Source organism: Grammomys surdaster, unplaced genomic scaffold (genome assembly GCF_004785775.1).
Source record: "Grammomys surdaster isolate TR1022 unplaced genomic scaffold, NIH_TR_1.0 125925, whole genome shotgun sequence".
In the NCBI taxonomy this organism is placed as follows: domain Eukaryota; kingdom Metazoa; phylum Chordata; class Mammalia; order Rodentia; family Muridae; genus Grammomys; species Grammomys surdaster.
In genome coordinates this window covers 947,978-965,126 of record NW_021620749.1, presented here as the reverse complement: position 1 = coordinate 965,126, position 17,149 = coordinate 947,978, and the positions used below count along the sequence as shown (strand labels likewise).

The 17,149-nt window shown below is 43.2% G+C and overlaps 1 protein-coding gene across 1 annotated transcript in view; it reads right to left on the bottom strand.

Moving 5' to 3' along the window:
- Window positions 1-10,516, bottom strand: part of Dscam (DS cell adhesion molecule) — a 479,658-nt gene extending 469,142 nt beyond the window's left edge. Inside the window, exon 1 of the mRNA XM_028752551.1 lies at window positions 10,423-10,516. Coding sequence (XP_028608384.1) covers window positions 10,423-10,516 — 94 coding nt within the window. The remainder of the gene's footprint in view (window positions 1-10,422) is intronic.
- Between the last annotated feature and the right edge of the window lie 6,633 nt (window positions 10,517-17,149).

The window sequence follows — 17,149 nt, the reverse complement described above, 5'->3', positions numbered from 1 at the left end:
GGAGGGAGGGAGGGAGGGAGGGAAGGAGAGGGAGGGAGAAAGGAGAGGAAGAAAGAAAAAGGAAGGAAGGAAGGAAGAGAGAGGAAGGAAAGGAAGGGGAAGGAAGGAAGGAGAAGAAAGTAAAGAAGGAAGAGAAAAAGGGAAGGAAGGAAGAAAGGGAAAAAGAAGAAAGGAAGAAGGGAAAGGAAGAAAGGAAGGAAGGAAAAGGAAAGGAAGGAAGGAGAGGGAGAGAGAGAAGGAGGGGAAAGGAAAAGGAGGGAGGGAGGGAAGGAGGGGCAAGGAAAGGAAGGAGAGAGGGAGAAAGGAAGGAAAGAAAGAAGGAAGGAAAGAAGGAAGGAAGGAAGGAAGGAAGGAAAGAAAGAAAGAAAGAAAGAAAGAAAGAAAGAAAGAAAGAAAGAAAAGAAAAGAAAAGAAAGCTTTCATTTAGCAAAGCAGCAAAGCATGGGGTGGAAGTGCAAAGAGCTACACTGGCTGAAGCCACCAGCATTCACTGAAGAGCTAAATGAACCATAGCAGGGTGTGGGATGCTCACTCCACCTAAGAGCAGAACCTACATGCAATGTTCACACCTAGAGCAGCAGTGTGGGACTGCAAGCCTATACTATCCCTGATGGAGCACCAGGAGCTGAACCACGAAGCTGGACAGCCTGGCCCCACTTCTCGTCCCTCTGCTTCCTGACTGTGGGTGCAATGTGCTGTCAGATGTCCTTGCTACCACAATGGCCTACATTTCTTCTTAGCTTGTGGCCTAGAATAAACGCCCCCTCCCCCTTCTAAGGAAGCTATGTGGTCAGAACAATGAGAAAAAAAACTAATATACTGGATCTCCATAGCCCAGTACAAAACAGTCCAGGCTGGAAAAAAAGGTGTACCCCACACCTCCCATCAGAGAGAAGCTTCTGAGAAAAAAAGATCAGTATTCAAAGGCTGTGATGTGTCTGAATGTGTTGGGAAGGGAACCAATCTCTAATAGAGAAACCAGAGGTTGAACTAGTAACTCACACTGTGAAACTAAGTAAACAAAGAAGCGACTATTCTTCCTCCAGAAAGCATAGCACTGTAATAGAAAAAAAAATCCTATTGATTACATATGATTCCATTGGAGCTAATGTTCACACAATGAAACTGATGTAACCTAAGTTCCCCATTCTGATTTACCTACCATACTGCAGTTTTATGGAAAGGCAGAGGAAGAGACTGTAACGTTAACCGCCTACCTGAACCTGGATGTTAATATCAGCATAACTACATCATTTAAGAATCTGAGACCATCATTAGAAGATAGCTTGACAGGGGTGGGGGTGGGGGTGGTGGATAAACCTGGAGAAATAGCTCAGTGGTAAAGAGTGCCTGATGCTCTTCCAGACGACTGGAGTTCAGATCCCAGCACCCACATCAGGAGGCCCATGACTGTAACTCCAATTCTGGAGACTCTGATGCCCTCTTGTGGCCTCCATGGGCAACTGTGGTTTTAGCATATGCACATGCATACACATAAATCCAAATAAAATGTATAAAATGAGCCACTGGTAGCTAAGTGCATTAGTGACTGTGTGTCTACAGACTGTGTGGTTCACCCTTTGTTCAGAGGCAGGGAATCCTCACATGCCATAGAACTGTCTACATGGAGGGATCACACTATGTGTGATTTTTCACTGTGTGTCAGTCAGAACAGAGCTCTGGGGGATACAAAGGAAGATGCAGAGGTTGCACCTAGGGAGAACAGAGATAAGGGTTTGTGTGTGTGAGTAAACATGTAAGGGCCAGATTCTGATGCCAGGCTTCCCCTTCAATTACACTCCAACTTGGTGCATGTGCTACAGGCACACACATGTGGCAGAACTCTGAGTGTTCTCTCAGCCTGATTAGTTTAAAGCAGGCTCTTCTGTGAATCTGTTCTCTATTCATCCTCTATGGTACAGAGGTTACATTGTACACAACAATCTCCAACATTTTATGTGGGTGATAGAGATTCAAACTTAGGACTTCAGACTTGTACATCACCTGGCAAGCCATTTTCTCAGACATGTCTACCTTATTTACTTTTTGAGATAGACTTGCCAATTCAACCTGGAGCTCACTGATTTGGCTGGACTAACTTTCCATAAAGCTCTAGGGACCATCTTGTCTCCACCTCCTCAGCACTGGGATTATAGACCTGCATCTCTACACCCAGATTTTTATGTGAATTCTGGGAATCAAAATCAGGACTGGGTGAGCCGTTCTTTTCAGTGCCAAAATACGAGATTTTTTGCTAAAACTATCAAAGGCCATCCCTTTCTTGATGGTTGCTCAAGCCAAACACACTAAGCTCCTTCACACCCCCATCTTCCCTGTGATTTGAATTTTAAAAGCTATAACTTCACATTCTGCCCCAAATCTGTCATTGCCCACTTCTCTGCACCTCTGCACCCAATCACCAATGGCTTTGTGCTGGCTTGGCCCAGTGCTACCTAATGGATTATCCTGTCTCCACCCTCCTCTACGCATACATTCCTCTTGTTCTTTGCTTCTGAAGCAGCTACAACCAGTCCATTACACCTTCCTTGTTCTGGATAAAAACCAGCTTTGGTATCTACAAGCTCTCCCTCTGCTGTTACTTCTTGGAGTCACCTTCTTCTATACCTTTCTCTATTCGTTCTCCTTTAGCTACCTCCAACCATTCCTGCAGGTTCACATCTCTGGATCTCTGTACATGCTCTGCCTCTCTGTGGGGTGTTCCTACCACAAAGCTACTTGCTTCCTTCTTTACCTTGTCAAATCTTTGCTGGGCCTGTCTTTTCAAGGAGCACCCCCTCCTCAGTCACCTAGGCCATAGCACCTCTTCCTATCCTAGAGCTTGGGCCCTGCATTCCACTGTGCAATTTTCCCGTTTAGTCATCAGCTTGCAAGATCTGTCTCTACTCCCACCTAAAACAGCTTTCTAAATCATAGATATTTTAGGTGTCTTTATTCCCTAATATATCCTCCAGGATCTCAATAAATATTTCTTTACCACATGACTGTTGGGGTAAATTCAATTGCATATAATTATATCTCAGTGACAGATGATACTTTAAATTGGTCTTTCCCTGCAGATGATTCATTGTGCCAATTTATGAAGCATTTAGACACTTCCAGAACTTCTTATCCCTTCCAGAGACTCCACACCCACTCTGTCTCTTCTAATCACCTGAATGTTTGGTGTCATTGACTCAGCTGGTTGAGATGCAGCGGGGGAGGGGAGTTGGTTATCTGGTTATCCTGATTATCCACATGTTCAGACTTTACAGTAGAAACTGCATCCTTCACCGAGTCCCGTGCATCTCTACATGACATTGTTCTAACCTCTCCTTCTATGAGAGGCTGCCTTCACTCAAAGAAAGTGATACCAGTGCATTAACAAACTTCATAAAGCTGCAGAATGAGCACCAGGGAACACAGTGTGCCTAGCTAAGCACAAACCCTTATGAGAATCTTAAAGCCTCAACCTACAATGCTGTTTGCAAACAATCAGAGCTATTCTAGCTGTTGAGTTGGGCAAGACTGAATAGCTGCCCTCTGGGAATGTTCCTTATGTGGCAAGACTATGCTACTCTCCTGGTGTCCCTTACAGAGATCTGGGATCACTCTTTTTTTAAATTGAAATGGAAAATCTGCAGGAAGTTTGGTTTGACATTGTTGTATGGCACAGAACTGGGATTGGGCTCAAGGTCTTCATTTAAGTAGATCTTTAATTCTGTGTTTAACCTCAGACTGTTTGAGAAGGAAGAGAGCTCAAGGACCTGCTTGATGAGGAGGGCAGAGACCACAAACATCTTCATTCTTGCCAAAAACCCTCCTGACAATACATTTGGTTATTCTACCAGGCATGTCTAACTATAGGTTAGTGGGCCCCATGCATCTGAGGATAGCCACAAATGTAGCCCACCACAAGATCCTGAACATTCTTAAAATGTTGGGGGATTTCTTGGCAATTTGCTTTGTGACTAAAGAGCCCACCATGAGCTTTATAGATGATGTCTAACACCAACTGGCTGTCATATTGGCAGAAGCCTGAATGCATGCCCAACAGTGCTCCAGAATAATTACTTAACAGATAAAGGGTCCAGCAAGTTGAGGGCAGCCTGTGCTAGACTACTGAGTGACATCTTATCTCAAAAACAAAGCCAAAAAGAAAATCTGAGAAAACAGCTCATCTTGTCTAGTGCTCGATACTCAAACACCAGCACCTGAGTTATAACCAACCCCTGCACCCACTCAATAGATTGAGGCCTGCAATTTGCCCCTTGGAAAGCAGACAGGAAACTTCTGGGGCTTGTTTCCCAACCATCCTAGACAAAATTGTAAGCTCTAGTTTCAGTGAGAGAGCCCGTTTTGAAAAATATGTAAAGCAATACTTTACTCAACAAGAAATACTCAACATTGACCTCTGGCCTCCACAGGCAAACACACACACACACACACACACACACACACACACACACACACACAGAGGCTGCTTACTTTCCTTTATAATCCACTATGTATGTTTGAACAAACTGAGGTTCTACAGTATGATCTTCCACTAGAGATAAAAAAAAATTAAATGAAACAAAGCAAATTCTACTAGGAAGTGTCTTTGACTCCAGCATTTGTCCTATTTCTTCTTGATATTATTGTTCTGTGGAATCTACATTACCTACTTCTGAGCATTCAAACTGTGATCAAGGATGAAAGCAACCAAACCAGGAATAATGCTTTTCAGAGTACATTCTTCCTCTAGGTCTGAATCCAAAGCAAAAATATCACACATTCAAAGCCATGGTGCCATCAAAGGTAACTTATATTCACGACGTGTTTCCTTGGAGAGACCAGATCTCAGCTGGAATTCACTGATTTTGACATATCCCACTACCCTTGCCATAAGTTATTTGTATCAAAATGGATCTCAAACATCCTCTAAGCAACAAGATATTTCATCAACAACCTTAGAGTCTGTAAAATGGGGCATGGGCTTTACAAATCAGAGACACTGCAGCCACCCAAGACATTTCCTTGTTTAAAACCACCTTGTCACTCATGGAAGAGGTCAGCTGTCCTCCTGCCCCACCATCCCTAATCACACAGGGACAGCTCATAAACAAAGCCATTATCCCATGGAAAATTTTAGTTGATTTGGATTTGACACATTTGAAGGAATGTGCCAGAGACACATCATTTCATGAAGGTTGGGTTGGCCTGGGATCCTGCAGAACATGCTTAAATAAAATAAGAACTTGTAAAACGTTTTCTCACTGATAGCTTTTGAAAACCAAATTAAGCTGTACTGCCTGGAAGTTACTACTGGAATATTTCAAATTAAATCAACTCAGGATTACCTATTTCCAAGAGAGAGAAAGAAGATAGCACCAGGCACAGCATTTGCAGAACTTGGTGAAAATCACCCCTTTAGGAGACAGACAAAACTGAGACACTACCATAAGGAACGCCTGCAGCCCTTCAGGGGATTCCCCAGAGCCAGACTAGGTGTGTGGTCCAGCTCTCTCCGTGGCTATTTGCACATAAGTGAGCTCTGCTGTGAGATAGTGTTAGAGTGTTGCTAAGGCAACAAGAGTGCAGGAGATGATGGAATAGGAACCAGAACCAATACTGCTCCAGAGCTTACTTCACCAGTGTCTCACCTGTATACAAGGGATGATTAAAGTATCATATTGTAAATGCCATGCATACAACTAGCTTAGGTATTGTGTGGTTTCTCTTCACTGAGAAGTTGTCAAGTTTTACCATCACCATGGAAACACACCTCTGTGTATGGGGTTATTTTCTGAAAGGGTTAAGCAGTGGAGACTCATCCTAAATATGAGCTATTCCTTTCCCATGGTCTAGGTTCTTGGACTGAATCAAAAGGAGAAAGTGGGCTGAGCACTAACATTCATTTCTCTCTGCTTCCTGACTATACATGCAATGTGACCTCCCACTCCTGCTACCATGCCTTCCCCACCATGATAGACAGACTGTACTGTGTGATTGAGAATAGACTCTTCCTTCCTTAAGCTGCTTTTGGTCAGGCATTTCATAACAACAACTGGAAAGTAACTGAAAATACCAGTGGGATTGGTACTGTTCAATATAAATACCATCACAATACAGGGTAAGGTGTTGTTAAAAAAAATATAGTCTTTAGAAAATTAATATTTGACCCCTCACCCCAGGCCACAAATACAGGACTATTTGCATGTCTGCATACAAAGACTGATTCTACTCAGCTAAAAAAAAAAATGTCAAAATACAACTAGTTTGATTCAAAGGCTGATAATTTGGAGAAAGCCAAAGGCCACATAAGAATACCTCAGTGTGTAGAAAAACGGTGGCTGTTGTTACCTTGAATGTTGTGAAGAAATTCTCCTTGGGTACTCTGAACCATCTCACTATCCTTCCGAAGAGACATGGGACTGGACTAGCTCTTGATTTGTCTTCTTTAACATTTGGCCACCTAAGCCACTAGTTTAATATTAACAAGAGGTGATGTTGACTAAATTCTGTGGCACATACTGCTCACTGTTTTGTGTGAACTCATCTGCTCCATGAAGCAAGCATGTTGTGTTTCTGATGGCAGAAGGGAAAATAGATGCCAGACAGGGGTGGGGATGAAGGGTGTATGAGCTAGCTAGATCGCTCTGACAAAACATCACAGAATCAGGTAGCTTCAACCACAGAGATGTATTTTCTTCCATTTCTGGCAGTTTCAAGATCAAAGAGTTGCTGTGTGTGTGTGTGTGTGTGTGTGTGTCTACATCCTAATCTCAATTCTCATAATTACATAGCAATGTTTGGTTAAGACATATCCTAGTAATTTATTTTTATTTGATCACCTCTTTTAAGGTGATCCTCAGTATATGTACACTCTAAGGTACTTGAGTTTATGGTTCCAAATTAATGAAATTTGGAGGGAGAAATTGTATTCTGTTAATGGAAAGAAATGAAGACATTCTGAGATGAAGGTAATGAAATTCTGAAGACAGTATGGTGACTTCTTTGTGTGGGAAGACTGGGTGTTTTCACATGGACCTTTAGACCTTAAGAAGTCAAAGTGAGGCAGATTTTGCCTTCATGTATGATAAGATACTCTGCCAATTAGGTCTCCCAGCACTGCAGGCTTTGCAAGAATATTTCCAATGAACAGGCAAAGTCAAGGGCCTTAAAGCTTGATTTGGCAATGTCTGGGTTCTCATGCTTTCCTAGTAAGATGCAAAGACTAATGAAGATGAAATGCATCCTCAGCTTTAAAATAGACATCCATTTCTATGAATTCATCTCCTCAGAGACTCCTTTTCTAGCTGATGTGAACAAGGGTCCCACAATTAATTACATGTTAGCTCTTATTCCTAAAATAGCTCATGCAATTATTGAGACAATTTCAAGTGAACATGCTTTGCAAAATAAGTTACTTTTGCCCCTAAACTAGTTTTAATTAGCTACATGGATCATAAAACTGGAAGATTCCAGCTTGGATCTGAGATAAAAACGTAGGAATGATGGCTACAAAACCCGTCTGGAGAGGCACAAGACTGTAATGAAGGCCACATGTGATGATTATCACTATTTAATGACACTTGATACTCATCCTGGGCTGTGAGCCAGCCCCATGGATGTGAATATCATTTCCTATGTAGCCTTCCACTACCTAAGAGTACCTGCCCTTTCTTATGATTGGCAGGTCAGATGAATGGATGAATGGATTTGAAAGAATCATACTGACAGCTGATTATTAGTGTGACGATGTGTCTACATCTAATTTCCTTCCACTATCTGAGAAACTTTTGCTATGATCAATATTCTATAACACACACACACACACACACACACACACACACACTTGTACTTATACTGCGCAACTGTGCTGGCCATGGAAGGAAAGCAGAGTGTATATAGATGAGGAGAGTTGCACAGCCATGCAAGTGGCCATGGTCTCCATCTACAATGCACAGCCCACAGTTCTTACAAGATAAATGGGGAAGCACTGAGACTCAGGCAGGTTACTGGAGAACAGCAAAAGGGGGTTGCTTCCAAGACACAACAGTGACTGCTATGTATGTTGTCTATAGTATATATTCCACTTCAAATCCCCCACTTTGAGTATTATTATTACTATCATTATTATTGTTGTTATTGTTGTTGCTATTTGGAGAGCTATTACACTGGAAAAGTCACTCTGCATCCAAGACAGTTCTGCCCACTAGGGCAAACACAACTGGGGGCTAATAGGGTATTATGACATAGCATAGTGGCTGGGTTTCTTCTGAGACTCCTGTAGGACTCGGTACAGCTCCTGACAACAAAGAACTATGCAACTCAAAATGTCAAAGGTGCCACAGATGAGAAACCTTACACAAAGAGTAAGACTCAGATCAGCGTAGGTTGACCATTCTGACCATGCCCGCAGTGCCATCAAGATTGACAGTGGCCCGCTGACTGCCCTCACTTCCTTTGCAGCATGAGGACATAAGGCCCAAATCACCCTCTAGCCAACCTCTTAGGTCTGGCCATGGATGACTGTGGTGTCCTGGGCTTCCTTGGCTTGATCACTGTTATCTCTGGCAGGGAGCCTTGAATAGTCATCTCAGTATCAGGGTGACCCATCTCCTTCCTTCTGGACACCACGGCTATCTTTTATGGTCCTGGCAGAGTTTGGGGGACCCATCCTCCCTGTTTTCTTATTTTGTTGAGGTAAGAGGCCTTACCAGCCTCATCAAACCCCACCACTTAGCTATATCTCTGGAGGCATTCCCCTTATCCATCCCTTCCTATTTGTACCAACCTGTCACATCCTAGCTAAATAGGAGCCCCTATTTCTTTCGTTCCCCAGATCTGCTTGACCCCAGGCTCACCAGCCACCCAACTTCTCTTTCTCTTCCAAATGACACAATCTGATGAACCTTTTCTATCACTCGGTTCTCAGGTGGATGGATCCCTGGTTATGAGGCACCCCAAACTCCTCTATAGGCAAATAGCATTCCCCTCTTATCCAATTACAAAACCCTTTCACTCCCATCCAGAGCAGAAGGCGAGATGTACTCTACCTAAGATGGAATCGGTCAGGCTCAGTAGAACGTATGAATGATGGTAGCCACTGCGTGTTGTGCTTCTGCCTGGTCTTTGTGTGTTTACTGGTTTCCCTTTTGCTTCCTGTGCTGATGCCAATTGCCAGCCACCACTGCTAATCAGCTGTGGACAACTTGATAAAGACAGCCATTCCCCGAATGTTGTTATGGCTGCTTCATGGCCAGAGTTCCGAATTTATCTCTGGGTTTTCTGCTCACTGGTTTCAGCTTGCAACAGATAGGACTTACAGAAATGCTTATTTAATAAAGTATTAAAGTTATACCTCCCTGCATTCATATACAAGAGTGTACCTCTGGCCACAGCTGAAATTTTTATACATTAATCAAAGAAGTTAACCTTTGGGTCATCTATTACTGTCTCCTCTCTACACTGACAGCCCCACCTTGTACACACAAGGGTCTTTAAGTATAACTCCCTTCCGGAGTTCTCTCTCTGCAGGTAGTATTGGTAGAGCATGCACACTTACCATTCAGTCATGGGCCATGTCTCAACACTTCAAACTGACTCAAGCTGTTGATCTGACTCTCTTAGACTTGCTCTCTCCTCCTCTATTTCTCCCTGTCTATGCCTGCCAGCCATATGCCTCTTACATGTGGATGTTTAACGTCCAAGAGACCCTACTTCTAACCAATAGCCCATGTTAATAGGGTCGGGGAATGGCTGTCTTTATCAAGTCGTCCACAGCTGATTCAGTCCTTTACAATTCTCTTATCCATGTCTCCTTCTTTAGGGCTTACTCCATGCCTGTTTCCTCTATGACTGAAAGGAAGATTACTGTAAAAAGTAGCCCATTGTACTAGCTGGTTTTGTGTCAACTTGACACAAGCTGGAGTTATCACAGAGAAAGGAGCTTCCTTTGAGAAAATGCTTCTGTGAGATCCAGCTGTAAGGCATTTTCTCAATCAGTAATCAAGAGGGGAGGACCCATTGTGGGTGGTGCCATACCTGGGCTGGTAGTCTTGGGTTCTATAAGAAAGCAAGCTGAGCAAGCCAGGGGAAGCAATCCAGTAAGTAACATCCCTCCATGTCTCTGCATCAGCTCCTGCTTCCCGACTTGCTTGAGTTCCAGTCCTGCCTTCTTTTGGTGATGAACAGCAATGTGGAAGTGTAAGCTGAATAAACCCTTCCATCCCCAACTTGCTTCTTGGTCATGATGTTTTGTGCAGGAATAGAAACCTTGACTAAGACACACATATTGGTCTTATAAATACCATGGGATAAGTTTGGGCTGTCCTAATCAGCTACTGAATAAAACTATGCCTGGCCACTTTGCAGAGTGCAGGTTGTGTGTCCCTCCCAGGTCATAGCCTCATCCATAGGACTACTAGACTCTCTCACCTTGCCTCTCATTGACTGCTCTGAGCCAAATACCACTGCCACCCTTTATCTTTCCTTCATCTTTCCCGTATCTCTCTTCAGCATTATAGACCATTTTAGCTCCCCAGGAATACACTTTATGGACACACTGGACCCCTCAGACTGTAATAACATTTTGAATCTGAGCACTGCCACCCAATCCTTATGTCTGAACCTTTTGCCTTAGGGTTAAGTGGAGATACAAGTCCTTCAGCCTAATTATAAATGTAGACCAGAGATGACTCTAAGAGTACTTTATAGACTCATAACTTCTTCAGCTTCTGGAGAAAAAAGGCTATGGAGGTACTCTAGATGGTTGTAAAATACAGTATGTGTCTGTCTAGAGACACACACAGACACACACGCATGCACACACGGAAGCATGCACGCACACATGTGAGTGTGCCTATGTGTGGAAACTGAGGTTGATACTTTCTCAGCTTCTCTTCATCTTAGCTTTTAACCTACAGTCTCTCAGTGAACCTAGAATTGAGCTATACTATCTGCTGTGCACATCCAAGGATTATGTCCCAGCCTCCCCAGCATTGAGTCTTCAGGCAAGCATTGATATGTCTGTCTTTTTATGGAATGGATGCAGGGATCCATACTAAGGTCCTCATACTTCTTCAGCAAGCACTTCATTTCCCCAGCCTGTAAAAGGTGTCTTAAATGGTCAGTAATCAACTAGCAAAAGCCCTTCTTAAAATACACAGGCCAAGGGAGATGGCTCAGTGGTTTAGATCTTTTCCTGTTCTTGTAGCAGACTTGGGTTTAGGTCTCAACACCCACATGATAGCTCAAATTGAACCTGTGGTTCAATTTCCAAGTGATCCTCTGCCCTCTTCTGACCTCTGAGGAGACCAGACATGCATATGCTGTGCGTGCACACACACACACACACACACACACACACACACACACACACACAAAGACACTACATATAAAATTTAAAAGTTATTTTAAGGAAAAAATTCAGATAGACTAGAGGCTGGAGTTCAGTCTTGAAAAAGCAAGAACAAAAGGATATGTGGTAGGGATGAGGAATTGTCTGGAGAGGGGAATAGGGACTGTCTGGAATGGGGATGAGGGATTGTCACATGCCTTTCTCTCAACTTGCTTTCCTCTCAGTGACATCAGGAAATCCTTTGATTGTAAACAGAACTGCTAACAGGACCATAGGCAATGCACCCTAAAATTTCTTCCCATAATATCACTTGAGCTGCCACCCCACCTCACCCTCAGGATCTCAGGACCACCCTCCACCCCACCTCATCATCAGAAGCTCAGGACCTTGGTTCTTTCAGTTTCCTACACCTTTCTTTCCACTAGTGTTTCATCTCCCTATGGACAGCAGATGAAACTGTAGACAACAGAAGAGATCTTTGTGTTTATTTATCCCATGCAATCTCCACCCACCTCTGGGTCTGTGGACTCCATCTTGAGTTCCGAAAGCTCTCAAACACGCATGGAGGAAAGCATATGTGCTTCTGGCAAATAAGAGAGTTGACAATATCAGAGAAACTAAAACTTAAATGCCCCATTTTTTACTGAAGGTAGAGACAGGCACAGGTTTAAGTTTAAATGGGTCAACTTCTTGCAAGTCAGTTTTCAAAATCACCAGGCATCTGGAAACACACTGGTAAGCCACACCTCTTTCCCTTTCCTGTGTTCTAACCTTACTTCACACAGCACATGGCAAGGAACCCCATACCACTCTCATCTTCTATACACACTACAACATATTGACCTGGGGGCTGTATTCCTCACAACTAGAAGTGCAAAATAGCAAAGCACCAAGCCCTATTTACTCTGTGCTTCCAACACCTAGCCAGATACTGATGCAAACTATAGTCTCCAGTTTATTGCATGAACTTTTCTTAGGGAGACGATAACAAGCACCTTGGAGGGACACCTTGGCTCTGTAACAGTGATCTTGTTACTCATCCAAATGACAAAATTGAATGAAAATGTTTGGAAGGTTGGGAGTAAACCGTGCAAACATGTGCAATCTGTCTTCCTCTCCTCCCGGGGCGTGAGATGAAAGGGGCTGAACTAGAGTCCCAGGGATGGTCTTTAACCTCTTCACTTCACCCCAGTTGCTCTGCAGCACAAAACTCAGTCACGTATGCATGCCAGTTAGGAAGGCTGAGCTTCTGCAATAAACTGACTGATGCATCTAATGGCTTGTGTTAACAGATGTCAAGGTCCTTCTGGAGTCAGGTAACATGATGCTGCCTGGTCTCTTCAATTAGTGGATTTATGCACTGGTTCAAGACCCTTGGTTCTTGCTTTCTGGGCATTTTTTTTTTTGTCTGCTTGTTAAGTGATTCCCAAAATGGAGCTTCACAGGAATGTGGCTGGTCTACTCCAGAGTATAGTGTTCAGTAGGTCAGCAGTGGGTCCAAGCTTCTGTACATCTGGTAGACCAGAAGGATGCTGATATATGGGTTGGGGGCCATGCTTCAAGAGCCACTGCCTGAGCCACCTCGAGAGCCACAGACATCAAAAAAGAATGTGGAGGCATGAAGGGGCACACATCTTATTGGACTTTGAGGCCCATATCAGTGTCACTCAACTGTTTGTTCACAACTCAGGGCTAGTCACATGGCCATTGGGTAGAAACAAAAGCATATGTATGTGTGTGCACCTTTACCACTAGGCTCCATGAAGAAAAGACAATAGTCAGGGCACTATTAGAAAGTGGACCATCTATCTCTATTACATGCAGTTGTCCTTGCCCAAAGCAGGCCATCTGTCCAAAGAGTCCTATCAATCATGTCCCCTTTATCTGGGTCCTATTAATGTTTGCTCTTTGAAAATTGGTACTGAAGGTGGGGACTGTAATCCCTCCTCTTAATCACTTTTCATCCTAGCCTTAGGTAGCCAGAAAGTCTACACTGAAGAAGGAAGGGGATTGCTGCTGAGAATACCAACAAAGAAGACCCATCTACTTGGGAGAGCAGGAACAGAGAGCTGCTTATGTAAGGACAGGTGGAATCTCTACTGGCCTAACACTCTACATTCTAATACTGTTTAACTCTGAGACATCATGGTACTCAGGCTACTGTGACAATGTACCAAATGTCTAAAGGTTTTCAATGACAGATACCTCTATCTCTGGACCTCGAATATCCAAACTCAAAGTATCTACAGGGCTGGCTCCTTGTAGATCTTGGCTCTTGGGCTTGGTGGTGGAGACTTCTGTATCCTCAGTGGTCTCACTTGATATGTGTCTCTCTCCTAACTACCACTTTTTTTTTGTAAGAACAAACAGATATGTCCAGCCATTCAACACTGCAACATAATGATCATCTGAAGAATTCTATCTGCATGGTCTTTCCTGATAACCATAATTGCAGTATAGAAAAATTTATGTACAAACCACATGTTTCAAGTAAGTTTACTACTTTGCATTCATAGCTATGTCTAGCCTGCTATGGGCCACAGGTTGGACAGTCCTGCATCATTAGAACCCAGGCTGATGATTATTTAATATAGTCACTACTGCAAAGATCCTGCCTCTGAATCCAGTTACGTAAGAAGGTCCAGGATGAGGGATTCCTCATAGAACATCTGCAGAGCCTAGGCTAGCCCATGGCTCTTATCATATGATGTGGTTTTACTTCCCAGAGTCATTTATTTTCTCTAGCTGCATAAATTCATTGTGACTGATACTTTAGTCTCATTTGCTAATGTCTTTGATTCTCAGAAATAATTCTTGCATTCCATATGTTCAGGAAAGGCTGTCTGTAGGCATATAGGTGTGGCTACCTCTTTATAACCATTAAGCCAAGACTTCCTCAAATCCTTACCAGATCCTTTTTGCTAGTGACCTTAAGTTTCATTCCTATATATAAGAAACCTCTGATCTGACAGTCCACTGACAGCAATCTTCCAAAGCCAAGCTCTGTGGATTTTGACATAATAAAACTCAGAAATCCTGTGGAACTCATATACACATCTCTTCATCCAGATATAAGACATAAAACCTTCTGTATTCAGCTTGCTCTAAGCTACCTAACAGCCTTCTTGGAATGTAAAGGCAAGTAGGGAGACATAGGGCCTGACAAGAGATTTAATACTGGTGCCTCCAGTCTCTGCTGGCCAGAGTAAGGACATGTAGATGAAGAAGCCAAGAAAATGCAAGGCATGGCTGTCCCATGGCTGTCCCATGGCCCTCTCTCCCTGCAGTCCTCCATTCTCACTGGGAACAGTGAGTACCTCTTTAAAATTCAGCATCAGGCCTCATTTACATTTGAGAGCAAAGTACTTCAGTCATGAAATTTTCTGCATCTGTGCAAAGAGGCTGCTTTACAAGAACAGACTGTTCTGGGCAGTGATGGAAAGAAGACTGGAGTCCATTTGAATGGACTTGAGGTCTAGATCCAAGCAAGACAGCTTGACTTCAGAATGGCAGGTGAGCTGTTGGGTAAAGGAGGACTCAGAAGAAGCATAGTGTGAGTGCATTCAGCTTCCATATCTACATCCTGAATTCTAGCTCCACAGACTCGGCCAATCACAGATAGATGCTGGAGGTGGATTGCTACTAAATATGTGTAGCTTTCTTATTGTGATTCTCAAAACAACAGGGTCTTGTTTGTCTCTTTGATAATTTTTGTTTTTCACATGGCATCTGTATTACAGCAGGTGTTATAATGAACCTTGAGGTAGTTAGGATATACAGAGGTGAAGACATGTTTCAGTTCTGGGAAAAATAGAAGTAAATAGATTTTGGGTGGGTCTATGTTCTACAAGCAATCGTCACAGACAGAGAAGACAGTCTTCTGAAATCTTGCTTGAAAACTTTCAGAGAAGTGGTGCAGTCCTGAAATGTTCTCTGTGATTTCTAGGGGTTTCCATCAAAGGGTAAGGATAATGTTCATCTCAGAAAACCTTGAAATAGAATCATTCTCCAAGTCTAGGGCAGCCACCTGGCAGTCTCTCCAGTTGATCCAGGATACCCTGGCTAAATAACCACTGTGTCCTATGCAGGGGGATGATGGCTGTTCCCCCTAGCCCAGAATCTGAGAACTTTTAGGAATTTCCTCATGGAGACTCGCCTGGAGTCAGAGGAGAACATGATGGCAAATTGAGAAGATGATGAATATAGAATAGTGATAGTGGCCTCAAATTCCCAGAGAATGAGGGTCAGTGACACTTGGGACAAAGTCAGCATCATTCTATCTATATGGTTCACCTCCTTGGTTTTCTAGTTTCTTGGTCTTCCCTTGTGGGGAAGGTGGTGGTGAAGATTATACATTCCTAACCTAGGTCGTTGGGCTAAAAGGTTGAAATAACATTTTTAAAAAGTACAGAATACAGAGCTAGAGAGATGGCTCAGCAGTTAAGAGCACTGACTGCTTCTCCAGAGGTCCTGAGTTCAATTCCCACCAACCACATGGTGGTTATCTGTAATAGGATCTGATGTCTCTTCTGGTGTGTCTGAAGACAGCTACAGTGCACACATATAAATGAATAAATCTTTCCAAAAAAAGAAGTACAGAATACTGACTGGGGCTGGAGAGATGCCTCAGCTGTTGGGCACTGGATGCACTTGCAGAGGACTTGGATTTAATAGCCAGCACCTACATGGTATTCACAATTGTCAGTAACTCAAGTCCAAGGGGATCTGACACCTTCTTTTGGCCTCCATGGGCACTTCACATATGTAGTACATAATATACATATAGGTGAAACACCCATACACATAAAACTAATAAGAATGTTAAAGTCCAAAACAGTTAACATTGATAACAGATAACACCTCCCTCCTTCTAGAATGTCACCAACTCTTTGGACCTGCACATGCTCAGGGGGGTTATCTTTTATAGTAAAGCACCTAAGCAATAGATTTCAGAGCTCAGTGTCACAAATCCTCAGCCTTATCCACAGAGTTGCTAGAAAGGTATATCTCGGCCTCCAGTATATACAGCAACACAAAAACTGATTTAACAAGCCCACACAGCTGAATCAGAATCTCAGCCAATGGGACCCAGGCCATTTATATTTAGAAATTCCCTTTGTGATCATATTACATGAACTCTTTCTGGATGAGGAGAGGGGGAAGGGGGATGGACAAACACCTGCTTGTCCCCTCTTCCCTAGATAGGGCACTGTGGACAAACTAGTGTCCAATTCTACTAAAGTCCAACTTGAGAGCCAATGAGATTATTGGGTTTGCTTACAGAGCATGGGTAGGAGATTCCCTACAGGAACCTGTATGACCCCAAAGCAGTCATAACACCAGAAATATTCATCCAGTTTGGAAAATGGCTTTCTCCTAACTCCATAGAGAGAGTCACTCTTCAGTTACTCTTTAACACTGTATATTCCTACCAGGACTCCTGAGAGAGGCCAACTACCTACATATGCAGCCTAGTATAAGAGTGTTACATAACGGTTTCATCCTAGATAGAAATACTCCATCCTACAAGGAAGCTCCTTAATACAGAAGGTAAATGACTGAAAATAGTTTCAGGAAGTCCCAGAGAATGACCAGATTCACTAGGTCCCTCCCCCTCCCCCAAGAAAGCGATAAAGCCGCTGACAGTCACTCTCAGACAAGACAAGCTGCAAAGACTATGAGACAAGACGATCTTCCTGGAAGAAGCAGAAACCAGTTGAGCTGCCTGGATTACGTTTAGACAAACTGAGTCACTTAGAACACTCTCCACCCTGCTGAGATGTCTACAGGCTATGCAGTAGTGCT